General features: G+C 41.9%; 1 protein-coding gene across 3 annotated transcripts in view; it reads left to right on the plus strand.

Annotated features, from left to right (window-relative positions):
* RNF150 (ring finger protein 150) overlaps positions 1 to 27,909 on the plus strand; it is a 284,272-nt gene that overhangs the window by 242,760 nt on the left and 13,603 nt on the right. The window contains exon 7 of one of the 3 annotated variants that reach the window (XM_055405718.2): positions 81 to 26,562. The exons of the other annotated variants lie outside the window; for them this stretch is intronic. Coding sequence (XP_055261693.1) covers positions 81 to 145 — 65 coding nt within the window. The 3' untranslated portion in view covers positions 146 to 26,562. Of the gene's footprint in view, positions 1 to 80; positions 26,563 to 27,909 lie in introns of those variants that run through there. 3 annotated transcript variants of the gene reach the window in all.

The following is a 27,909-nucleotide window of genomic DNA, read 5'->3' on the forward strand; positions in this document are numbered from 1 at the left end:
CCAGCATTGATTCCTAAGACCTTTTCCAGTTCCATAATTCTGTGATTAACATTAGACTCCCTCTCTTGGTGTCCCTCCAGGTTTTTCCAGGAGAGGCTCAATCATCACTTACAAGGCAGCATCATCACTTACAAGCCCTTCCTGATACCTCTCTCCTTCCAGTACCACTAAGTCATCCTAGCAAGGAGCTGTGTGCTCGGCACTCTCCCCACTGCAGCATCCTCTGAAACTTTAGACGGTCACTATGAGCTGGCAGCATCTGCCCAGTCTTTTATAGCTCACATTTTATGTATATCTTCCTGTAAAACGAATGGGAGAGAAGACAGACAAGTGTCAGGGACTGGAAGAGCAACATGACTCTAACCTGGATTCCTCCTGGGATCCCCTCGTGCCGTAAACCCTGTACGTAGACCTTCACAGCCTTCTGCTCACAAAAGGCTCTCAAGCAGTACTTACCTGGGCCACTGAGATGCTGGCTATGCCCAGACTCAGACAGTGTTCATTTTCTTTGTTTTTAAAGACAGTTATTAACTGTTACCTTTCACTGAGCCTTATTTGACCATCATAACAATCTTATGAGATTGTCATCCCCATTTTATAGATTCCAAAATCATTTGCCTAGATCCATTGTTTTTCAAATTGTGGGTCATTAAATCAATCTAGTACGTCTGAAGCAGAATTATATATATATAAAGCTAGTGGAGGTGATGGAATTCCAGTTGAGCTATTTCAAATCTTGAAAGATGATGCTGTGAAAGTGCTGCACTCAATATGCCAGCAAATTTGGAAAACTCAGCAGTGGCCACAGGACTGGAAAAGGTCAGTCTTCATTCCAATCCCAAAGAAAGGCAATGCCAAGGAATGCTCAAACTACCGCACAATTGCACTCATCTCACATGCTAGTAAAGTCATGCTCAAAATTCTCCAAGCCAGGCTTCAGCAGTATGTAAACCGCGAACTCCCAGATGTTCAAGCAGGTTTTAGAAAAGGCAGAGGCACCAGAGATCAAATTGCCAACATCCGCTGGATCATGGAGAAAGCAAGAGAGTTCCAGAAAAACATCTATTTCTGCTTCATTGACTATGCCAAAGCCTTTGACTGTGTGGATCACAGTAAACTGGAAAATTCTGAAAGAGATGGGAATACCAGACCACCTGACCTGCCTCTTGAGAAACCTGTATGCAGGTCAGGAAGCAACAGTCAGAACTGTACATGGAACAACAGACTGGTTCCAAATAGGAAAAGGAGTACGTCAAGGCTGTATATTGTCACCTTGCTTATTTAACTTCTATGCAGAGTACATCATGAGGAACGCTGGGCTGGAAGAAGCACAAGCTGGAATCAAGATTGCTGGGAGAAATATCAATAACCTCAGATATGCAGATGACACTACCCTTATGGCAGAAAGTGAAGAGGAACTCAAAAGCCTCTTGATGAAAGTGAAAGAGGAGAGTGAAAAGGTTGGCTTGAAGCTCAACATTCAGAAAACAAAGATCATGGCATCTGATCCCATCACTTCATGGGAAATAGATGGAAAAACAGTGGAAACAGTGTCAGACTTTATTTTTGGGGCTCCAAAATCACTGCGGATGCTGACTGCAGCCATGAAATAAAAAGACGCTTACTCCTTGGAAGGAAAGTTGTGACCAACCTAGATAGCATATTAAAAAGCAGAGACATTACTTTGCCAACCAAGGTCCGTCTAGTCAAGGCTGTGGTTTTTCTCGTGGGCATGTATGGATGTGAGAGTTGGACTGTGAAGAAAGCTGATCGCTGAAGAATTGATGCTTTTGAACTGTGGTGCTGGAGAAGACTCTTGAGAGTCCCTTGGACTGCAAGGAGATCCAACCAGTCCATTCTAAAGGAGATCAACCCTGGGTGTTCATTGGAAGGACTGATGCTAAAGCTGAAACTGCAATACTTTGGCCACCTCATGCGACAAATTGACTCACTGGAAAAGACTCTGATGCTGGGAAAGATTGGGGGCAGGAGGAGAAGGGGACGACAGAGAATGAGATGGCTGGATGGCATCACCGACTCTGTGGACATGAGTTTGAGTGAACTCCGGGAGTTGGTGATGGACAGGGAGGCCTGGCGTGCTGTGATTCATGGGGTCGCAGAGTCGGACATGACTGAGCGACTGAACTGAACTGAACTGAACTGATACATATATATGGGCTTCCCTGGTGGCTCAGACAGTAAAGAATCTGCCTGCAATGCAGGAGACTCAGGTTCCATCCCTGGGTCAGGAAAATCCCTGCAGAAGGGAATGGCTACCCACTCCAGTATTCTTGCCTGGAGAATTCCATGGACAGAGGAGCCTGGCAGGCTACAGTTCATGGGGTCGCAAAGAGTTGGACATGACTGAGCAATTTACACACACACACACACAGTCTTTAGTGTTGATTTTAACAATAACAGCTATTGGGATGCCATCAGCAAGTAAATGGCAAGTCATTTATACAGAGCAACTGTCTTATTTCAGTTTTAATAGTAATGCTAAACAATGGGCAAGCAATATTTAGGGAAAAAAATCACTGTATTTTTTTCAATAGATAGTGGTTTCAGAGTTTGTCTGCTTATGTATTCATATATATGCAAATACATAGTTTGATATTTACTCCCAAATCTACACATAGAATTTTTTTTTTTGCATGTTTATAGTGCTTTCTTTTTTTTACAGTAAATACCACATATGTTGTCTCATTTTCTCTTCTCAGGGAATTAGTTTTGTTTTGTTTTTTTTTTAAAAAAAAGACATCATTTGGAATGGATATTATCTCCACTTTACAACTGAGGATATTAAGGCACAAGTATCCCATTCAGGGGGCTTCCCAGATAGCTCAGTTGGTAAAGAATCCACCTGTAACTCAGGAGACCCTGGTTCAATTCCTGGGTCGGGAAGATCTGCTAGAGAAGGGATAGGCTACCCTCTCCAGTATTCTTGGACTTCCCTTGTGGCTCAGCTGGTAAAGAATCCACCTGCAATGCAGGAGACGTGGGTTAGATCCCTGGATTGGGAAGATCCCCTGGAGAAGGGAAAGGCTACCCACTCCAGTATTCTGGGCTGCTGAATTCCATGGACAGTCCATGGAGTGGCAAAGAGTCATTGTTGCTCTGAAATTAAGGAAGAAAACCTCTCTCACTGGACTCCATTTCCAGGGGAGTCTATACTATGTGTGAATCCATTCATGTATCTGTCCCATAATTTTACTCTAGGAATCATCTAAGAATAGTTCCAATCCATCTAAATATTTTATAACTTAACTGTTTTACATGTCACTAAAATATTTAAGCTCCAGATGTTTTATTAAGGATTCAGTTGAACTGTTTAACAAGTTGAATACTAAAAAGTGAATTTGTCTCTTTCTTTGTGCCTCTGAAATTATGATGCAGAAAAGTGTTAATAATTCATGTCCATCCATCCTTAAAGCAGCAGGAATAAGAAATCTTAATACCATCTTTCAGGGATTTGAGACTTGCTCTCTTCTGGCAGAAAGGAAAACCTTTTTTCAAAAGATATTTATTTATTTTACTGCAGTAGGTCTTCGTTGCAGCATGTGGGAACTAGTTCCCTGACCAGGGATCGAACCAGGGCCCCCTGCATTGGGAGCTTGGAGTCCTTAGCCCCTGGACCACCAGGGAACTCCAGGAAATACCTTAAATTCACTGACTGATCATTCTTCCTACCATCTCAAAGCGTGCTTCACCCATAATATCTTGTTCTGTCTTCCTAACATTCCTGCACAGTAGAAACAAACAGTAACGTCTATCCCAGGAAGAAAAATGGAAGTAGAGGGGCTGAATCGAGTTCTGGCCCCAGCCTAATTATTTTTCCAATATTCCACCACTTGGTTTAAGTGATTCCCCTAAAGAAAGCTCACTTTTTCCATGTTAATAGTATAGAGTTAGAAACTAAATCAAAGCATGCCCACATGAGAATGCTTTTTATTTATTTTTTTGCCAGCTTTTTGATGTGGACCATTTTTTTAAATCTTTATTGAATTTTTGCAATATTGTTTCCATTTTTTATGTTTTGCTTTTTGGCCAGGAGACCTGTGGGATCTTCGCTCCTTGATCAAGAATAGAACCCACACCCTCTCATTGGAAGGTGAAGTGTTAACTACTAGATTGCCAGGGAAGTCCCGAGAATGATTTTCATTTTTTTAAGATTTTAAATATAATTTGTGTTTATTCATTTGTAGCTGTGTTGGGTCTTCGTTACTTTGCAGGCTTTTTCTCCAATTGTGGCTAGCGGAAACTACTCTCTGGTTGTGATGTGCAGAGTCCTCATTGCAGCGTCTTCTCTTGTTGCAGAGCATGGGCTCTAGGCATGCAGGCTTCCGTAGTTGCGGCACATAGGCTCAGTAGTTGCAGCTCCCAGGCTCTAGAGCGCAGGCTCAGTAGCTGTGGTACACAGGCTTAGTTGCTCCATAGCTTGTGGGATCTTCACAGATCCAGGATCAAACTTGAGTCTCCTGCATTGGCAGATGGACTCTTTACTGCTGAGCCAACAAGGAAGCCCCAGAGAATGATTTTTCAATCAACGCATCAGGACTGGTCTTCTTGGTAAATGAATCATCTAGAATCAGCTCAAGATTTCTGGCTGTACATGGCAGATTGAGCCCACAGGTTTATCTCTGCTACCCCACAAAGTCCCACCAAAGCATTCGTGAAAGGTATAAACCTGCTAGAGCAGAGTAAAGATTACAACAAATTTTGGAAGACAAATGAGTGGGAACTCATTTAGTGAAGTGGGGAAGGTTGAATCCTTAGTATCTTCTAAGGGAGAAAAGAGTGAGAAGCTAGGAGTTTTGCAGCTACCTCAGGATATAGGGCACCAGATACCCAGGAGGACTGTGGTATGCAGTGGTGCTCAGAAGAAAATTAGGTAAAATACTATGTAAAGAGCGTTTGTGTCTGCAAGATTGTGTCTCCCATTCTGAGCTGCCTGGTCACTGCCTCGGACTCCTATTGAAGTCCTGTCCTTCCCTAGTCGGCACATCCCACCCATACACACTTAATCATAGTTCCCCATTGCAAATATGAATGGAGGGCAAGGATGGCTCGAGAATTACGATAAGTCATAAAATCTGAGAGAGAGAGTTGTAACAAATGAAAATAAACTCTAAGGAAACCAAGATAATTCAGATCACAGAATTCTATAAACTATTATTTGTATCCTTAGAGATATAGGATAATATGGGATAATATCACATTTATGGAAAAGAAGCAGATGATAGGAATTTTTTTTGAGAATGAGATCCTAAAAATTAAAAAATAATTTTAAAACATATATATCAGAGTGAAAATTCTCATAGAATAATTGAAAGGTGAAATAACATTTGTCTTGTTAAACTATGTTCTTGATGTGAAATAAAAATTGGAAAAAGTTAATTTGATTTAAAAATTAAGTATAAAACTAAGGAAAAGCAAAAGAGGGTCAATTGACATGCCATTGAAGAATTCATCCACTTTTTCAACACATGTTTTGTATTAGCATTCCTCCCTTACAATGTCTTTTTACTACAGTGAAGAATTATGGCTTCGCCTGGCCTCCTTGGCTTCAGAAAATATGTTTGGTAGCAAATTTTTAAGAGTATTTCCTTTTAGCATGCTACATTTGTGTTATCTTTTCAATATTTAAGTGTATAGGTTTATTTTACAAATTAGTGACTTCAGTTTTTACAGTGAAATGATTCTCCAGCATTCACACCAATAAAGTTCGGATTATCTCTGTTCTTCTCACTCTACTGCCTTCCATAGTCAAATAATCACCAACCCATGTTCACTGTGCCTTTTAGATCTCTCTCCAGGTCCCATTTTCCTCCTCGTGGCTATAATTTGAGACCTTAGCATCTCTAACCTTGGTTTTTGCCATGCTGCCTGTTTCACTCTCCCTGTTTCTAGTCTTACCGTCCTCCAAGTCTGCCTTCATTCCTGCACTGCCTGAATAATCATCTATAGAAATCTTGTTGCTGTTTTGTTCAAGACATGTTTATCCCCTCCGGGTTAAGATCTCAAGCTGGCTAATCTAAACAAATCATTGAGCATTTGGCTTCTGCATATCTCTCCATGATTTTTTTTTGCCACTCCCAGCTGGTGAGGTTTATAGGGAAGCTTTTGTAAGCCACTAGTGGTTCCAGACTCCCTGCCCCAACTCTTCTCCCTGTAGGTGCCAAGTCTTGCGTATCCTTCAGGCACATCTAATCTGCTATATTCTCTGAGATGCCTTCTCTGTCACTCTGAGAAAAATCTAATGATCCTTCTAGAATATCTCCTTTCAAACAATTATCTCTGTTATTATTTCTTGAGGAATCATCTGTTGCCCCACTGAACTTGCAGGTCCTTAAAGGGCTTGGACTCTGGCTTTACACCATCATGTTCTGAAACCCAGCACAAGTTATGGCTACGGTTAGATTCAATAACAGGCTTCCCCGGTGGTCAGTGGTGAAGAATCTGCTCGCAATGCAGGAGACGCAGGAGACGTGGGTTCAATCCCTGGGTCAGGATGATCCCCTGGAGGAGGGCATGGCAATCCACTCTAGCATTCTTGCCGGGAAAGTCCTATAGACAGAGGAGCCTGGTGGGCTACAGTCCATGGGGTTGCAAAAAGTTGGACATGACTGAAGGGACTAAGCACGTGCACAGACTCAATAACATTAGTAGATAAATGAATGAAAATGTTGAATGTTAAAGGAAAGCAATGATAGCAGTAGTTTGAACTGGAAGAGTCTATGTTGCATATATAGGCATACAGTCTTCCAAGGACATTCAAAACTGGACCAAGACACCAGCAAATGAGCCTGTTCCTCTAGGATGACACTGGGACCCTAGACCCCTGTGACAGGAGCACAGATGCTAAACTAGTCCCCATCACAAGGAAGGAGGGAGATTAATGCCTTGTAGAAATGGGTTAATGACTTACTATTAATCATTATTGATATGGGACTACACAGCAGAAACGGGGGATTGAAAGCAGTGGAGAGAGTCAAAGTGGCAGAAAATGCAGCAAAAGAAAATGTGATGGGAAAGACTCTCCTCCCTGCCCATGCCTCCCTTTCTGCAAGTGCCCTGAGAATGCCATTCAGACCAAGAGCCCAGGAGCCAGTGCAGCTCAAGTGCTCTTCATCTTCTGTTTTGCACAATCAATACTCCTCTTCTTACTTCCTATGAACCCATGATGAGTGACCACAAGGAGATCAAACCAGTCCGTCCTAAAGGAAATCAACCCTGAACATTCTTTGGAAGGACTGATGCTGAAACTGAAGCTCCGATACTTTGGCCACCGGATGTGAAGAGCCGACTCATTGGAAAAGACTCTGATGCTGGGAAAGACTGAGGGCAGGAGAAGAAGGGGACGACAGAGGATGAGATGGTTAGACAGCATCATAGAATCAATGGACATGAGTTACAGCAAACTCCAGGAGATAGTGAAGGACAGGAGAGCATGGCGTGCTGAAGTCCATGGGGTCACAAAGGTCGGATATGACTTAGCGGCTGAACAACAACAACGATGAGTGAAGATGACCCTACCCAGAGTCATACAGACTTGGAGAAATTAGTTATCTCTGGCATTGGACAGTTCTGGGCCCAAACCCTGGCTGGCCTCAGACTAAATAGCTATATTCAACAAATAACCTCCCCAGGCCTCAATTTCTTCATCTTTAAAACTGACCAGGGAATTTCCTAGCAGTCCAGTGGTTAAGACTCCACCTCTCAATGCAGGAGGTCCAGGTTTGATCCCTGGTCAAGGAACTAAGATCCCACCTGCTACAATGGCTCAGCCAAAAAGAAAAATCCCCCTGCAAGTATGTTGTGATCATGAAATGAATCAGTGTATAGACAGCTGCTGACTTAGTGCCCAGCACTCAATCAATCATAAACATTACCTCTGTCTCCCACCCTCCACACCACCTCCCCATGAGAACACACATTGCACAGACATATCACAGGTACCTATTAACACAATAGAAATGTCTTGATACAAATGTCTGTAAACCACCTTTGTCAGTTAGATTCCAAGGCCCAATAGCTCTAAGTTGCATCCTTAATCATTTGCCTGTAAAGATGAAAAAAACATCACCTCGTTCTTCTTCAATTAACAGAATTACTTTACTTCCTGAGCCATAACTGCATGCTCTCTTTTAGTTATTTATCTTTTCCATTAATTGATCACTTGAGGACTACTGACTTATAAACACCAATCTTTATTACCATGATCTCATATAAAATAATGACTGTCCGTATAATACCATTTACAGAGAAACCTTTCGGGTTATCAGCAACATCACTCGGCAGCCCATCTATCAATCAACAAGCCATTGGTGTCAGTTCCTAGAAAGTCATAATTATGTCTTTCTATGCATGACTCTGTGTTTGGTTATATTCAACAGGCAGCAGCCCTCCCACTAATCTTAGAGAGTGTTTTGAGCATACAGACTGACAGAGGAATGATCTGTAGATAAACCAGTAATTTTATTTTTTTATTATACTGGTTTATTTTATTTTCTTAAGTCACACATTTTATAGAACAGATCTAAATCATGCAGATGCCTTAAATAAAAGATAAACTCGTAATTTTAGATTTGCCAAGTCTTGATGTTCTTTTTGGGCTTCCCAGGTGGCACGAGTGGTAAAGAATCCACCTGCCAATGCAGGAGACTCAAGAGACGCAGGTTCCATCTCTGGATCGGGAACATCCTTTGGAGGAGGAAATGGCAACCCGCTCCAGTATTCTTGCTGGAAAATTCCATGGGCAGAGGAGCCTGGCGGGCTACAGTCCATGGCGCCAAAGTTGGACACAACTGAGCACACACACATGCACAGTGTCCTTTTTGCATTCATAAGTGAAATCTCAGGGAATGTCTCAGAGCAGAACTTTTGGATGTACCCACTGATATAAGCCTCCAAGCTGTCAGCACCTGGGCCCCACGCCGTCACTGAGAAAGTTCAGTGGGAGATCTGTTAAAATACAGAAGTATCTTGAACTCTTTGGCTTCAGCAGGGGTGGTCCTTACTGCACTTCCTCCCTTTGGGGAAAAGATTTGCTGGGAAACTTCTGAAGAAAAGAAAATATGTTGTGGTTAAGTGATTGAGCCAAACTTTTCCCCAGCTCTATCCAAGACACAGCTGGTGATCAGTTAGGTGTGGATACTTTAGAATGCCAGGTTGGTGGGGAACCGTCCTTCCTCCTTACTCCAGACGTTTCTGGTGGCACATACACCGGGGCACCAGGGTGAGAATCAAGCCAGGTTCCATGCACACAGACAGATACACACAGGTTTACACATGTGCTCACACAGGCACGCATGCATGCGCGCTTTACACACCACCACCACCACCACCGATCACCAGGTGCTCGCGCATCGTCCCAAACCGTGAGGAAACAGATCTCTGGAGGTTCCCAGATGCTCCAGGCAGAGGGAGCAAAGCGAAGTCGCATCTGACTCCTCCTGCCTGCAGATGGGCTGGACTTAGCCCTGAGAATTTCTGATCATGTTCAGTGAGTGCATGCGTGCTAAGTCTCATTCACTGAACATGATCAGTTCATGGGGGTCTTTGCGACCCCCATGGACTGTAACCCACCAGGCTTCTCCATCCATGGGATTCTCCAGGCAAGAATTCTGGCGTGGTAGCCATGCCCTCCTCCAGGGGATCTTCCCGACCCAGGGATCTACGAACATCTCTTATATCTCCTGCATTGGCAGATAGGTTCTTTACCACTTACGCCTCCTGAGAAGCCCTATGTTCAGTGAGTAGCCAGCATTTAAATACAGCATAGCTTTCCATAGCAATATGAATTGCCAACCTGAAAATGTTGGAAGCAGCAGCAGTCCTGGGTCTCATTCCCTGATGGTGGCAACTGGCTGGATCTGAGTTGCAGCAGCCCCAGGACAGGGCATGTGTTCTGCAGTTCACCACAGCTCTGAACCCCAAATGTAGGGATTGTCTCAGGGTCAGAATACTTCCTCCATATGCACTGATGTCTCAGGGACAGTCAGTGTTTTGAATTGTCCTATTGGGTCTCCTTAAAGTAATACCTATTGGTAAAATCATGCAGGGAAACTGTGTATGTCACTTAAGCAACCATGTACACAGTTAAAACTCATTGGTAACTAATGTTCCCGGCAGGGGGGAGAGCTTACTCGATTTGTACTCAAGTGCCATTGAATTTCTTTCTTTGTGAAACCAATCATTCTTATTTATCTAAATACTTCTGCCTTAATCAGAGCTGTCAGCACCAAAAGTATTGGCTGCATTAAATTCCTGCTGTGCAATGAGAACAGTAGAATGAATTTTTTCAGAAAAAAATAATACCAGCATAATACCTCAACTGTTATTTAAATAAGTCATTAATTAGAAAATTGGATCTGGAAGTCAAACTAAGCAGAAACACAATGGATTCAAAGGCATGTCTTCCCTGTCATGGAGATGAAGCAAATCTATGCAGCAGGATAAATAAGCACTTGCATTTGTGGGCGCATACATGTTATATGTAGAAGCATTCACGTGTAGGCACACGTGTATAGCAGGAACACACCGACACCTATTTATACACACAATCACATGTGTATACACACGTCATAACTGCATAGTATATGTACTGTTCAGAGTGCCTCAAACAGTGCTTACACACCCACAGTCTCTGTGTTTAGATGGCATACAGGTGCACATAAATACAACCCAGTATCAACAACTTTGCATCCCAGGAGTTAACCACATCTCAGCAGGGGTAATTGGGGTTTCTGGTCATGACTGTCAATTTTCTCCTCCTAGGAGTGAAACTGTGGTTCCAGTTTAGCTAGTTAGAAAGGGAACAGCTCTCCAAATTTATATAGGATTTTGTTTCTTTAATAGATCTGTGTGTGTTGGCCACTCAGTCATGTCCCAACTCTTTGCAATCCCATGGACTGTAGCCCACCAGGCTCCTCTGTCCATGGGATTCTCCAGGCAAGAATACTAGAGTGGGTTGCCATTCCCTCCTCCAGGGGACTTCCTGACCCAGGGATCGAACCCAGGCCACCTGCATTGCAGGCAGATTCTTTACCATCTGAGCCATCAGGAAAGCCCATTAATAGATCTAAAGGCTGTCTAATATACAAGCAAAGGAAAGACAGCCCTACAAGTAACACAGTTCCTAGTTTAAGGTACAGTGATTCCCAGCACCTGTGCCCTATGATAGACTTTACAGCCAGATCACAACTGTATGTGCTTGTGTCCACACTGAGCATGTCATCTTCAGCTGGTGAGGCATCGGGGACATGGCCAGATGGCAAAGCTTCTGGGAAGCAGAGGGGGGGCCTTTATGAGACAGCATAGAGAGGTTTTAACATTTCCCATCCCTAATTGACACCTCTGCAGATAATGTAAGTTCTCAGCAGTAGAGCCAAGTCAAGGCCAGCCCTGTCACCTGCTGATGGGGCAACTGTGGGTTAATTGCTTAACCTCTCTGCACCTCTGTTTCTCACCTGTAAAACAGAGTAAGAAGAACATTTGCCTCATGGGATTAAGTGTAATGAAAATGCGTTAGAAAAGCAGTTGTTGCATTAAGGGTGTTCAAAATGTGTTCTCTCCAAGAGCCTATTGCATAGCTCATGGAACTTTGCTTGATGTTATGTGGCAGCCTGGATGGAAGGGAAGTTTGGGGAGAATGGGTACATGTATATGTATCCATATACATATATGGCTGAGTCCCTTTGCTGTCTGCCTGAGACTGTCACAACATTGTTAGTCAGTCCGCTATACCCCATACAAAATGTGTTTAGTCGCTCAGTCATGTCTGACTCTTTGCAACCCTGTAGTCCGCCAGGTTCCTCTATCCATGAGGATTCTCCAGGCCAGAATACTGGAGTGGGTAGCTTTTCCCTTCCCAACCCGGGGATCGAATGCAGGTCTCCCGCATTGCAGCAGATTCTTAACCATCTGAGCCACCAGGGAAGCCAATACAAAGTTAAAAAAACAAAAAAATGTTTCCATTATCTATCAGTCAGAGAAGAGGTAGAAGGAACTCAGACATTATTAAGCATATACTATGTGCCAAGGATCTTGTGGAGAACGTTTTTACATATTTTAGTTAACCTTCACAATTGCTGTCACTCCTTTACATACAACATACTGAAGTGGAGAGCAGTTGGGAACCTCACCAGAAGTCCTGCGTTGAGTAGGTGGAAGGCTGGCATGAGAGCTCTTGTCCTTCTGCACACCCTGGGCTCTCTTCTTACACTGGAGCTTAAGTGTGTTCTGAATACCTGCGTGGGCTATAATTACAGTGCAGACCCCAGCTTCCACTCCAGATCTGCTAAATCACAATTTACATGGATGAGCTGAGAATAGTCATATCAAACTTCCTATGCAATTCTGTCTAAAGCTAGAGTTTGGAAATGTGTGCCTCTACTCCAAAATGCCCGCCCAAGGAGGACAGAACCTGGATGACTCACATGCAAAGTGTTATCCTTGTGTCCAGCTCAGTCGCTAAGTTGTGTCCGACTGTTTTCGACAGCACAAACAGCAGCCTGCTACAGCCTCTGTCCACAGGATTTTCCTGGCAAGAGTGCTGGAGTAGGTTGCCTTCTCCAGGGGATCTTACCAACCCAGGGATCAAACTCAAGTCTTCTGCGTCTCCTGCAATGCAGGCATATTCTTTACCTGCTGAGCCATCGGGGAAGCCCTTAGGGCCCATTTAAATGTGGTCTGTATCTACTCTGGTAGTAACTGCATTCAGGGGCATTGGAGTTGGAACATTCTCTTCAACCCAACTAAGGTTACCTCCTTCTTGTCGACTCAGCTTTGTGAATTTTCCAATGTACCACAATAGTGTGGTTTTGTGTGATTGGTCCTTGGGTGGATCCTTCATAGACCCCCCTCCCCATCTATCCATGCCTGTGATAAAGACGATCACTGGTCCCTGTGATACTGATCCCAATGCCGAAGGAAACTCCATGGAAAATACAAGTACATTTTTATTCAGTCCCGCCTTGATTATGATCTTGATGGAGGCTTAATCCTGGCAGCCAACATTGCTCTATGGGGCAGAGGACACCGTCTTTTTTTTGTTATAATTGCTCCTTTGCTCATGAGACACTGTGCACCTGACGTATAGCCTATGTGCTGATGCAGACATTCGCTTACATTGTGAGCAGAACCAGTAACTCCAGAATCGCCTAGGGTAAAAGGAATTGTTTTCCGTAGAGAAGATGCCTGTAACAATCTTGAGATACTAAAGCAAGTCCTTGATCCAACAGAGAAAAAGATGAATTTGGAAAGAATTGCAGTTGATTTTCTCAAATATGTAATTTTGCTGAGAAAAGAGGTCTTTAGTGTCATAAAATTAACTGCTAAATAGAAAAGGATAAGGCAACAATGTTACATCTTATAGTTCCTTTGGGTTCTTGGCAGCTCAGACCTGCAAAATTGTTCTAATTAGTTGGTAGTGGTTGCACAGCATTAATTTCCACCAAAGATATAGTGTTGAAAATATATTTGAGAAACTGAACACTTGGAAGGGGGCTTCTCAAGTGGCGCGGTGGTAAAGAATCTGCCTGCCAATGCAGGAGACACAAGAGACTTGGGTTGAATCCCTGGGTCTAGAAGAGCCCCTGGAGGAGGAAATGGCTACCCATTTCTCCAGGACTCTTGCCTGGAAAATCCTATGGAGTGAGGAGCCTGGCAGGCTACAGTCCATGGGGTTGCCAAGAGTCAGACACGACTGAGCGACAGCGTGCACACACACACACACACACACACAACACTTGGAAAGAGGTAATGGTAGGAACTGTCTTTCTTTGCTTTTATTTTTCTGTCTTGATGACAGTGGCAGTTATGGAATGTATAGAATCATGGCTTAATCCTCATAATGTATAGAGCTCATTTCTTAGAGTTTTTGTCCTCCAAGACAGTTTGATGGGACTTGCTTTTATGGAGATGCATGTCTGTGCGTATCATCTGTCCATCTTCTACCTCCAGGGTTCTCTCGGTGCTTACATATGTTCCTTCCTCCCAGAGAAACCCCGTCTCTAAAAATGCAGCCATAAAAAGGAAAAATGTATTTGCCCCCATACTGGAATTATAGTCAACTTTTTGAGGGAGAATGCTCAAGGAATCTCAGAAACCCCAACCAGCTTTCACTCTGTTCACACCTCCTGGTCCCTCTCCATGAGTTTTATTTTCTTTAGAGAGAAAGAAGGAAAATTGAAACCAGCCTAATAGATTCAGAAACAGAACCAGCAAAGATGAAGTTCTCAAGGACCCTCACTGCTTTTGCCAGATCCCAGGGCTTGCAGATCCCAAGGGTAATCTTCTCTCCCTGGGACCTCCCTGGAATTGAAGATGCCTCCATGGTATCCATGGAGACTTAGCATCAGATGAGTGTGTTGCATGTTATTTGCAGATTTATTAATTTTTAACACCATATTTACCATTATTGACAAAGCATCCCACATTGCAGGAGACTTTACAAATAGTCTCAGGCAGCTGGTCTTCTGTGGCAGTAATATAAAATATTTGCAAGGAGGAAAAGCATGGGGGGGGGGAAATGAACAATGAAATGAACATGGTAAGATCTCTCCAGCAATATAGCACCTCCTATTTGTGATCTGGCTGCAGATTCTTTGAAAATGCAAGTTCAAAACGTTCATTGGTCATGTGCTACTGGAAAACATTGGCAAAATGATTGTGTGGAACAATCAAAGTCAGGCAGGAGCACTATCCCAGACAAAATGTGTAAATCAACCATGGAGTAAAAAACAGAGAGAGAGGGACTGGACATATATTATAAACATCAATAGTCATTCCAAAAAGCAGCAGCATGATTCATTTCTTAAAAATTCAGACTCTACATGGGCCACATGTTGGAATGACTTTCAATTATGCAAAATCGCAAATATTAAGAATAACTAGGGAGAAAAGACATTGTAAAATATTCTTAAAATATCTCGAAGACCTCACCAGAGGTTAATCTCAAAGTCTGTTTTATTAATTAAACGAAACCATTTGCCAGCGATGGTAGTGATTTAGTGTAGTATTTATTAATGCCTATTTTGAGCTTGGATAAAATTGCCCCTCCTCTAAAAAATTTAGATTCTAACAGATGTAAAACAGATGTGTACAGAGTAGAAGTTACTTTGCCAAGTGCTCTTTTTAAAAAATAGGTATCATTTGCCAGATCTGCTAAAGGCTTTGTCTACATAAGGGATTTGTATAGCTTTCGTTTGTTTACAAAAGAGAAGGAGGAATGATCGCTCTTGGGCTGGTGCAGAAAACACTAAGACCTTAACCCCCACGTTAAATTCCAGAAACTCCCATCAGGCTTGTTCAGGGCACTTGGCCTTGGAACACATATTCAAGAATATTAGGCTGAAATACTTCTGCCTCGGATTTTTTCATCCTTCTACTGAAACATTGCTGGGTTTATAGTCATTTTCAATTCTGGTGTTTATCGTTGATATGTTTCCCCAGTCATGGTCATCCAACTATAAGTGGTACCTTTCCAATTCACATTTTCAAGCTTAACAAGCTATTGACTTGGCCACACCCCACCTGGCTTGGCCACACCCCCACCTGGCTTGGCCACACCCCCACCTGGCTTGGCCACACCCCCACCTGGCTTGGCCACACACCCCCTGGCTTGGCCACACCTATTCCAGGGACAGAATTCTACACAAGGGGCCCCTTTTCTCAAGGGGGTGCTGAGAATAATTCTGAAATCATTAAAGAGAAATAAGAAGCCAGAACTAGAAGATAGAAGATACCTACTAAGGTGCAGGACTTAGAAAGAGCAAAAGTAAAATTCCTGGCTCATACATACAAATAAGCCACTGTGAGGTGTAGATCTTGGGGGAGTTTTTTGTATTTTTTGTATTTTTATTTTTTTAAATTTTATTGGAGTATAGCTGATTTACAATGCTGTGTTAGTTTCAGGTGTACAGCAAAGTGATTCAGTTATATATATTGGGGCTTTCCAGGTAGCGCTAGTGGTAAAAAACCTACCTGCCAATGCAGGAGACGTAAGAGACAAGGGTTCCATCCCTGGGTTGGGAAGATCTCCCAGAGGAATCCGTGGAAACCCACTCCAGTATTCTTGACTGGAAAATCCCATGGACAGAGGAGCCTGGCAGGCTACAGTCCATAGGATTGTAAAGAGTCAGACACAACTGAAGTGACTTAGTATGCACAAACATATATTTATTCTTTTTCAGATTTTTTCCCCATACAGGTTATTACAGAATATTGAGTAGAGTTCCCTGTGCTGTACAGTGGGTCCTTGTTATCTCGTTTACATATGGTAGTATGTGTATGTTAATCTCGAGTTTTCCTTAGCCTATTCTATGGGCTCACCTGATGCCTTGGTGTAATATATTCAACTTCACAATTAAATCAGAAGAGTAGGAATCTCCCTTCCCAATGTTTTTAGCCTCTAAAAAACTAACATGATTTCTTCAGATCTTCCCATTCATTTTTTCAGTGCATTTAGTTGATAACCATTGTTTTTATTTTATTTGGATAGTGTAGGAGATAGAGATTTGGTAGTGCAGCACCAGACTCTTAGAGTGAACAGTCTGCTCTAGGTAAAAGAAAACCATCCATGGGTGGAATATTTATTTAAACAGTGACATACGAGTGCTGTTAATCAGGTATCAGGCATGTTGTGGGTTACAGGTGTTCTTCAGAAAAAAGGGGGATTGCAGTGGGCAACAGTACCCTCCAGCCTCTGATCACACCCCTCCCTGAGGGGAAGGAATCAATGAGGACCAGGAGCAGGGTCATCCAGAGCTTCTTCTCCACTCATGAGAGACCAAGTTAGGATGCAAACGCCATTGTGGGGAAGGCTGAACTTAGCCACACCCTTCTTTTTACTTGGGTTTTTAATAGCCAAACCCTTTCATGTGTACAATTCAATATAGATGTAAAATTCAGATGCAGTGTTGGGGGCAGGAGGAGAAGGGGACTACAGAGAATGAGATGGCTGGGTGGCATCACCGACTCGATGGACGTGAGTTTGAGTGAACTCCGGGAGTTGGTGATGGACAGGGAGGCCTGGCGTGCTGTGATTCATGGGGTTGCAGAGAGTCGGACATGATTGAGCGACTGAACTGAACTGAAACATGTAAGTTTAAAATCTTTGGTTTTTCAAGCAAATAAGTGAAAAGTGCCCAGCACAGAGTCTAGTGAAGTTTAGGCCCTTTCCCCTCCCTCATTGGATCATCTTAAGAAGAGGCATTTTGGTGAAGTGAACTGTAACTATCAGATTTGTTTTGTTTTGGCTTTCCAGGAAATAAAGATCAGATGAGCAAAGGAAATGCAGATCAGATTAATGAAGAAGTGGTTTCAGTAAAGATTCATTGCGCTATGAATTAGTCATCTGCCTCTGAATATTGCTACACTGAATACTAGGGGAGGGGCAGGGAGTGATGGGTTTGGGAGGAACTGCCCCAGCTATCCTTGTTTTAGTTGCTGTCGTCACCTTTGTGGTCATCACCATCATCTTCCACTGCTGTTCGGTCTCCCCAGTTCCCTCACTGCAGAATGAAAACCTTCAGAGCAGGAACAGAAGAGCTGAGTTTGAACTCAGGTTCAGCCATTTCCTGGCTATATTCTAACAGTGCTGTTACCCACCCACACTCCCCCGCATAGCTGTCCCCCTGCCATATGAAATGTCTGGTCAGCTTAATGTTCCCCTTATTCCCTTTGCCCTTTAACTTTCCCTTGTTGAACAGCTTTCCTCATTTATATCACCTTTATTCTCACCCTAAACTTATGCCAGGGGATTCCCACTGCATGGCCAAATATTGATTAAAATTCTGGGTTTTGTTTTAGATACAAAGAGCTAGAAATTGCATCCTGTGAGCCAGAGGAATGAGTTTGGTTGTGATTAGATTTTATACATGACTGGCCCACTGCTCTTGCTATTATAAACTGAAGATAGAATCCATTAGGTTTTCCAGGAAGGTGTGTAAACACATCCAACTAGGTGAACTTCAGTAATTTATTGCTGCAGTACTAACTCAGGCTCTGGATCAAAGCATCGGACCCCTTTTTCTAACAGTGTGTCTATCAGTTCTTAAGGGCTTAGTAGTGTCACCACTTTGAGCCCACCCCTCCTGCCCCAAAACACCAGGTTGTGACCTGTTCTCAAACCAGCCAAAGGTGAATTATGTAGTATTTATCGGAGGAGGAGGAGGCAGTCTGAGTTCTTCTAAACAAATGACTTGCAGTCTTGACATTTTCTAATCAGGCTTCTCCATGTGTTTTATAGAGAAGTAGGTGGTCAGAAAGGTCAGAAACAACAACTATATTAAAAACCTTAAATCAAGGGGACTTCCCTGGTGGTCTAGAGACTGAAACTCCATACTCCCAATGCAGGGGGCCTGAGTTCAATCCATGGTCAGGGAACTAGATGCTGCATACCACAACTAAGACCCACTGTAGCCAAATTAATAATTATTTAAAAAAAAAACACTTAAATCAATTGTGATGGTAAAACAGGTTGATGTAAAATGATGCCTGTTAGGGAGACGCCAATGTGCTCATGGCAGTGTTGCATATCTAGTTTAATGCTGAGCTGTTTGGAAAAAAATGATGTTAGTCACTCAGTCATGTCCAATTCTTTGCAACCCCATAGACTGAAGACCATCAGGGTCCTCTGTCCATGGAATTCTCCAGTCAAGAACCCTGGAGTGGGTAGCTATTGTCTTCTCCAAGGGGATCTTCCTGACTTAGGGATCAAACCCAGGTCTCCTGCGTTGCAGACAGATTCTTTACCATCTAAGCCATCAGGGAAACTTGGCTATTTATCTGCTATTTATCTATTTATAGTTTGTTTACTTTTTTTTTTTGAGGACTTGATTTCAACAGTTTCACTATTTAAATTGCTTCATTCTTTTAAAAAAAAAATACGTGTCAGAAACTGTGCTCCTGTTTCTGTCCTCCCCTCCCCAGCCCCTTCTAGAGAGATGTGAAGGATCCCCTGCTTTGCTCTGTTCTGCAGCTTGACCTTTAAACTAGATCTTGTATTTCCATCAGAGCTTGTTCTCTAGTTTCTTCTGGCTCTTATGTTGGACTATCTTGTAACAGAGCGACACTTGTACCAGCAAGAGGGATAAGGCTGTCACATGGCAAATGAGCTCTTTATGAAATGTTGATGCATTAACCTACATCTGATCACACTGAAGAAATAGACCATTATAGAAACAGTGGGGGTAGTGGCCAGAGAAAGAAAGGGCACTCTTTGTCCATCAGGACCTTGATAGACAAAGAAGGAAGCCAAGAGGCTTAATGGGACAGGGATAAAGCAGGTTCTCAGTAAATGTACTAAATACAATAAATAGCTGCCTCTTATCTGGCACAGCATGTGCCAGACACTGTGAAGTGAAGCCCTATGTGGGTGTGTTTACACACACACACACAGAGACCAGACCTTGTTATAGACTATAAAAATATTATTGTCACTATTTTACTGATAGGGAAACTGAGGTTGTTTATTTTCACCAACTTATTTAAGCAAGTACTTTTATGCACAAACGTAATATAATACAGGTATGTTAATGTCATGACACTTCAGCCTGGCATTCACATCACTCTTCAGTTTTAGTACAGCCTATCTTTCCAACCCCTTTGCCATATTCAGTGAGACCAGTTAGAAAAGTGAAAATTGCTCTAGGTATTTCAAAATAGGGGAATATAATACAAAGAGTTGATTACAAAAGTGTCAGGAGAAACTGAACAGCAGCCTTTACCTTCCACCATACACAAAATTAACTTGAAATGTGTTATAGATCTCGGCATGTGATACACCAATTTAGTAGAACAAAGAATAAAAATAACAAGGTCATCTCAATTGAATCATAAAAAGCATTTGACAAAACACACAGAAACCAGTTGCTTTTCTATACACTAATGATGAACAACCTAAAAAGGAAATTAAGGAAACAATCTCATACAATAGCATCAAAAAGAATAAAGTATTTAGGAGTAAACTTAACCAAGGAGATGAAAGACTTGTACACTAAAAACTAGAAAACATTGCTGAAAAAAAATATAAAAGATGCAAATAAATAGAAAGCCATCCCCTATTTGTGGATTGGGAGACTTAATATTGTTAAACTGCAGAGCAATCTACAGATTCAATGCAACCTCTATCAAAATCCCAATGTCATGTTTTGCAGAAATTAAAAAAAAATCCTTAAATTTATATGGAATCTCAAAAGACCCTGAATAGCCAAAATGATTCTCTGAGAACAAAGCTAGAGGCCTCACACTTCCTGATTTCAAAGTATCTTACAAAGCTGCCATAATCAAAACAGTGTAGAACTGGCATAAAAACATGTGGACCAAGGAAAACAAAGAACCCAAAAATAAACCCTCGTATATATGGTCAAATTCTCTGTGACAAGGATGCCAAGACTACACAATGGGGAAGGATAATCTTCTCAACAAGTGGTGCTGGGAAAACTGGAAATGTACATGCAAAAGAAAGAAGTTGGACCCTCATCTCGCAAGAATCACGCGGGATGGTGGTGTCCTGGACATCTGTTGTACAACAATGTGCATGTGGTTGACAGTATTGTACTGTATACTTGGAAGTTGTTTTGAGAGTGAATTTAATGCATTGTGATTTTTTGCCACCAAAAAAAAAAAATTGGCAGTTTCTCATGGAGTTACATATACCCACCATATGGACCCAGCAATGTACTTCTAGGTGTTTACTCAAGAGAAATGAAAATGTATGCCCTCAAAAAGACTTGCACATAAATCTTCAGAGAAGCTTTATTTACAGCAGCCAAACACTGGAAATAATTCAAAGGTTCATCAGTTTATGAATGGGTAAGCAAAATGTGATATATCCGTACAATGAATCACTATCTAGCAGTCAAAAGGTGTGAACTGTTGATATATGCAACATCATTAGTGGATTTCACGATGAGCATACTGAGTGAAAGAAACCAGACACAAGAGTACATACTATAAAATTGCAGGTCTATAAAATTACAGAAAATATAGATTGATCTCGAGCCATGGTTATCCACTAGGGGTGATTTTGTCTCTCAGAGAGCATTTGGCAATGACTGGAGAGTTTTTGATTGTCATAACTGGGGAGGGAGTGGTGCTATTGGCGTCAGTGGGTAGAGACCAAGAATGCTGTAAAATATCCTGCAATTCCCAGCACATTCCCCTGACAACAAAGAATTCTCCAACCCCAAGTATCAATGGTGCCGGTGTTGACAACCCCTGAAAAAGAGTTATAAAAAAGAAAGCAGATCAGATGTAAGCTGAGGCCAGGGACAGAGGGAGGAAATGACCATAAAAAGACAAGACAAAACTCTGGAGAAAATAGAAATCAAGTACTTACATCCATCACATCCATCAAAACTCATCAAAATCATGCTTCATTAAAGTAGATTTATCAAAAAAAAAAAAAAAGAAAGAAAGTAGATTTATCAAAAACAAAACCAGTTTGGAAGACTGGAGGAGCAAGATATCCCGAGATCCTGAGCACACTTCCACTATTCTGATCTTGCCAGAACTGTCTGGCTTCTGCTGGGGAGACCACCAGCTCTGAGTAGGTGGTCAGGATCCTTCTCTCTCTGATTATATTTAAGGCATGGCCAGCACTTCTGGAGTCCACAGGGAGCCACCTGAACTAGAAGCGCAAGGGTGCCGCTCCTCCTCCCACCTTCCAATCTCCTTGGCAGGACCTAAGAGAAAGCCAACTGGCAAAGAGGCTGGGAAATGTAGTTCCTAGTCTTCTGGCTCCCTATGGAACCGGAAAGCACAGAGGGCGGGAAGAGGGCAGAGTGTCTGTGGGCGAGATCTGGTACTTTGCTCTGGTTCTCCATATCCTAAGCTACAGCCAAATCAAACCGTCCGCATGCCTTGACATTTGCTCTGATGATGGTTAGTCAGGTAGGTTCTCCCAAAAGAAAAGCCATCTTCCTGTAGACAATGCTTAGAGAACCAACCATTCCAGGCTTACAGTGTAAATTCATCCATTTAGCCAAGTGCCTCCCAAAATTGCTCAGATATAACAGGCACTTATATCTCTTACAAGAAATGCCATCTCCTCATCGCCGTGCTTCCCAGCACTAGTCAGCTCTCACCACTGGTTTACGTGTAACCTGCTTCATGAGGGTTACCCAGGTGGAGATGAAGTTTTCCTTACCTTTCTGTTTCTCGAGCATTTTATTTATACCTCTCTTTTAACATATATCATCTTATATTTGATGTGCATACATGTATGCTAAGTTGCTTCAGCTGTGTCTGACTCTTGTGACCCTACGGACTGTAGCCTGCCAGGCTCCTCTGTCCATGGAATTCTCTAGGCAAGAATACTGGAGTGGGTTGCCATTTCCTTCTCCAGTATTAGAGGTACATAGACACAAATATGATTTCTTTTACTAGATTGCCTTTAAAAGCAGAGCCTGTGTTTAGTTCATCTTTATTTCCTGCAAAGGTCATCAACAGTGCTGTGTACCTAAAAAGTGTTCAGTAAATTCCTATTGGATGAATAAGTGATAAAGTGATGAATGAATACATGAAGCCTATAGATAATTTTATACTTGCAATATAAAGTGATGTAATTTATAATTTTATTATAAAATATAATTTTATAATTGAAGAAATGAATATCTGCATGATATCTACCTGTCTCTCTAAACCTGTCTGCTAGCCTTCCCTCTTTTACTCTTTTTTCATTCCAATCATAGTCGCAATTACCAAGAGTTTTCCGTGTACCAGATATTATGCTTCATGCTGAAGGTTTCCTGTAGGTTGTACTAATTAGGAATTGTAAAATAGCTATTAATAGCATAAATGTTCACTAGATTTTGCTTTCTTTCCTGTAAAAACTAATGTACAACTAATGCAAAAATCACCTTATGCCTTCTCTTGGCACTCAGTAAGGAATTACTCAATGAATGAATTTTTAATGAAATCAAAAGTAATTTGAGCAATCAGAGAAAATCTTCCTCTGCTGGGGGAAGTGTCACAGGGAAAGAAAACCAATGACAAAGAGATAAAAGCAAAGAGTGAAATCCTAACTTGTAATCTAATTTAATATCCAAACTTCAGGGAGTTCTCCTTTACTAAGTCAGAATAAAAAACAATGCTGTAAATGTCCCCAGGTGAGAAAGAATTTTCCTGATTTGAGCTCACCATGTTTACATTTATGATTATAGAGCAAACATTTAAAAAGGCAAAAGCTCCCCTATTATATCTGAATAATTTTTAGGAGTCACTTGGCTAAAATGGGCGAATTTATATTATAAGCCTGGAATGTTTGGTTCTCCAAGGTGGCCAAGTATCATCTTTGGGAATAACCTAGGGCTTCCCAGGTGGCTCGTTGGGAAAGAACCCACCTGCCGATGCAGAAGATGCAAGTTCGATCCCTAGGTCCGGAAGATCCCCTAGAGAAGGGAATGGCAACCCACTCCAGTATTCTTGCCTGGGAAATCCCATGGACAGAGGAGCCTGGCGGGCTACAGTCCATGGGGTCGCGAAGAGTCAGACATGACTGAGCGACTAAACCACAGAAGCCAAATAGAAATCTAGCAGCTATGCCACTGCCATTGCACAATAGCATAGCTGTCAACACCACTGGCTGTTGGGTTGGGATTCCATTTCTGCCTCTTTCTGTTCTTGACCTTAGACAAGTTGACTTAACCTGTAAAATGTGAAGCAGTCATTGGGGCAATCATCCGTCTACTCCAGAGCATCTTTGTGAGGATGACATACGTAACGTGTAATTGTTTAGAGCAATGCTTGGAATTATTGTTAATATTGTTGTACAGCCTCTGAAGAAAGTGACCCAAAGATTCACCATCCCCACAGCAGAATCTACTCGTAACACAGAAAATTTAAACCAAATCAGAAGTTTATCTTCTCAAAAATTCTTGTTAAGCAAAAGAGAACAAAGCAAGGAATACATGTGAAAGTGACACATTTCCTTACGGAAAATACTCTGCATTTGGAATTGAAGCAGCTTTCCCACTAAGATTACAACAGGGAACATATATATATAAGCAGTGTTTGTTGTTTAGTCATTAAGTCATGTCCAGCTCTTTTGCGACCCCTTTAACTCCCCATCAGGCAAGAATACTGGAGTTGGTTGCCATTTCCTTCTCCAGGGGATCTTCCTGACTTAGGGATCAAACCCATGTCTCCTGCACTGGTAGGCAGATTCTTTACCACAGAGCCACCTGGGAAGGCCTCAGCATCCAAGGCAATGACCAGAAGGATGCTAATTTCTTTGAAAACTTATTTTTCAAGTGCATGGTGGGGGGAAATAAGCTTTTATGTGGTGCAGAACATGTGAACCTCAAACTTACTGGAGAATCCAAATACCTGGGGGATGATATTCGTCAACCCCTTATTTTCTCTCAACACAGAGAACACATTATGAGAGCGATGTTTGTTAACTCCTAACAGAGGAGGATTTATCCCAGCCACTACTGCTCTGTGCCTCCTTTCATAAGTCAGGCAGTGGAGTAAAGATCAAACTCATTCTTGGATCTCTTATCTTCTGCTCTAGCTTTGAATAACCATCATTTAGAAACAATCAAGTCGGAAAGCAGAGATTTCAGATGAAAAGTGTCCCGTCAAGTTAATAAAACACACAGTTAGTGAAATGTAAGCCAAACAACACATTTAAAAAACAAAAAGCCAAGCTATTCTTGGTTACAGACAAAAGTGTTTTCTTCAACTTACCCTGGTAACTTCCCTGGCGGTCCAGAGATTAACACTCTGTGCTTTCACTGCTGCAAGTACAGGTTCGATCCCTGGTCAGGAAACTAAGATCACACATGATGCGTGACACAGCCTAAAAAAAAGAACATCTTATAGTAGGCACAAAACCTGTTAGATGCATGCTTCTGAGATTTATCGTTTCTGTGAGAATCTAGTAAAAACAACCCTCTCCCCAGAAAAATGCGTATATGCACATAACCATATAGGTGTGTATATAACTGTGGATACTTGGACTCCCCTGAATGTCAGCATCATCTGGCCATTGCTACTGGTGCTTAGGCCTTCCCTGGTGGCTGAGTGGTGAAGAATCTGCCTGCCAGTGCAGGAGACACGGGTTCAATTCCTGAGTCAAGAAGATCCTCTAGAGAAGGAAATGGCTACCTACTCCAGCATTCTTGCCTGGAACATCCTCAGACTAAGAACTCTCAACTCTGAAACATAGATGCAGTCAATTTCATGAACTCTGGTGTCAGAGAGACCTCGGTGTGAATTCTGAATCCAACTCTTACTGTCATGTAAACCCAGGAAGTTTTTTACTTTTCTGAGCCTTAGTTTTAATACTTGAAAATAGAAATCATAATTTTTCCTTTGTCACAGGTAAATTGTGAATATTCAATTGGACAATCTAAAGTTCTTAGATAGATAGTCCCTGGCATATATTAATGCTAAGTAGTCAATAAGCACTCTATGGTTGTTAGTTAATAAAACATAAAGCTTGACACCCTATGCATCACCCTTTGACACCCTATGTCCAGAGAGGAAATTCAATTTCACTGCTTCAAACATGTACCAAATGCCTCCTATTTATGGAGGGATGCAGTACCTTCCGAAATGGTGATGTTGACAATGGATGGGCCAGAACCTGTTAAGTGAGACAGACCCCGTCCTGCCCAAAACAGGACCGGCCACATCTCAGGTTGGGAGGAACGTTATGTCATCCAGGCCCACTGTTGTAGAAATAGTTATAGCAAACCCACAGCAAAACTACAGCTGCAGTGTCCATTTCACAAAAGGAAACCTGGGAGAGTTGGACTATAAAGAAAGCTGAATGCAGAATTGATGCTTTTGAACTGTGGTGTTGGAGAAGACTCTTAAGAGTCCCTTGGACTGCAGGGAGATCCAACCAGTCCATCCTAAAGGAAATCAGTCCTGGGTGTTCATTGGAAGGACTGATGTTGAAGCTGAAACTCCAATACTTTGGCCACCTGATGCGAAGAGCTGACTCATTTGAAAAGACCCTGATGCTGGGAAAGATTGAAGGCAGGAGGAGAAGGGGACGACAGAGGATGAGATGGTTGGATGGCATCACCGACTCAATGGACATGAGTTTGGGTAAACTCCTGGAGTTGGTGATGGACAGGGAGGTCTGGCTTGCTGCGGTTCATGGAGTCGCAAAGAGTCAGACACGACTGAGTGACTGCACTGAATTGAATTCTTTAGGTAACATTCTTTGTATTAAAGGGGAAAGAAAGAAACCAAAGTCCATATGAATAATTTATGGACTAAATGGAATTAATAAAAACAAACCCCGCCACTAAGAATTTTTTGGTTAACCACAGTTAGCCTACTGATGGATTTTACTTAGAACTAAATGTGCTAATATATGAAAGTAGTAGTTATGAGTCAACACAATAGGTCACAGAGCTCTGTTTAAAACCGTGTTTTCTGCTTGCTGTCGAAGCAGATGCTCTGTAACATTGTGATAAAGAGATTCAAGATGGAGTGTTGGATACTTGGGATCAGTCTTTAAATCCACCAAAATACTTTCTCTGTGCCGAAGTGAATATAGCATAAAAGAAGCAGACCCGTAGATAGAGAGCAAACTAGTGGTCACCAGTGGGGATGGGGTAAGAGGTGATTTAGGGGTGGGGAATTAAAAGACACAAACTACTGGGTATAAAACTGGCTCAAGGACGAATGGTACAACACAGGGAATATAGCCAATAGTTTGTAATAACTATAATGGAAATTATACAACCTTTAAAGTTGTATAAAAATTAAAAAGAAGTAAAAAAATAAAATATTACTTTAGTAAAAAAATAAAATATTACTTTAATGTAGCGTCTTACCTCTGTTCCTATTATAACAAACCATCACCATGTTTCATCTGTTTTGCTGCAGTGGTTTTTGCTGGATTACCTCCACCCTTGACCTACCAATCTATTCTTCACTTAACTGCAAGAGTGATCTTTTAAAATATTAAGCAGGTCATATGAAACCAAGAGAAGAAAGGAAGAGTGTCTAGTAGTATTGGGCAGCTGTGTCCAATGGACTAAGTATTTTTTCATCTGTGAAATAGAAATAATAATACCCACACATCAAAGGGTTGTTGTGAGAAATCAATAAAGACCAATGCTATTTTTGTATTCATTTTATATTAGCTTTCGCAAGAAAGAAGGTAAAATTCAGTGAACATTTTTATTGTTAGCAGTTATTTTATACTCCCGAATTAGTTCCACCTACAGAGAACCTTCTAAATGTTTTAGTGTCAGATTTTTATTTGTACTATTATGGTCTCAAATTAAAACATCTGCCTTGATTAAAGAGAGCCTTCCCTGGTGGCTCAGATAGTAAAGAATCTGCCTGGAATTCAGGAGACCCAGGTTTGATCCCAGGGCAAAAAAGATCCCCTGGAGAAGGAAATGGCAACCCACTCCTGTATTCTTGCCTGGGAAATCCCATGGACAGAGGAGCCTGGCGGGCTACAGTCCATGGGGTTGCAAAGAGTCAGACACGACTAAATGACTAATAACTTTCTTCTTTCAATTAAAGAAAAAATTCTGTTTTTAAAAATTATGGAACAAACCAAGTTCAATTAAAACCATAGCACAGACCAAAGAATAATTTCAGATGTCTTCAGATCATTTTTTAAAGTTTTGGAATGAAAAAATGATTAGATACCGTGGTTGATGCAATGTCCCATCATGAAAACTGAACCATTTTTTGGCAAATCTCTATTTGTATTGATTTGAATTTATCTTTGCCTAGGGCCGTGCAGGACAGTCAGTTTCCAAAATAGCATCATAAATTCAACAGCCAATAATTATAGCAGTCCACACGGCCCTTTTTTCTTTCAATTCACACATTCCAACTTAGAAAGAAAGCACCATAGTGAGAATGAAGCCGTGAAATCTGCTGAGGCTGGTGGCTGAGAAGACAGGAGTGACGGTG

This window comes from Moschus berezovskii, chromosome 19, assembly GCF_049115385.1.
Source record: "Moschus berezovskii isolate FMDL1 chromosome 19, NW_MosBer_1.0, whole genome shotgun sequence".
Classification (NCBI taxonomy): Eukaryota; Metazoa; Chordata; class Mammalia; order Artiodactyla; family Moschidae; genus Moschus; species Moschus berezovskii.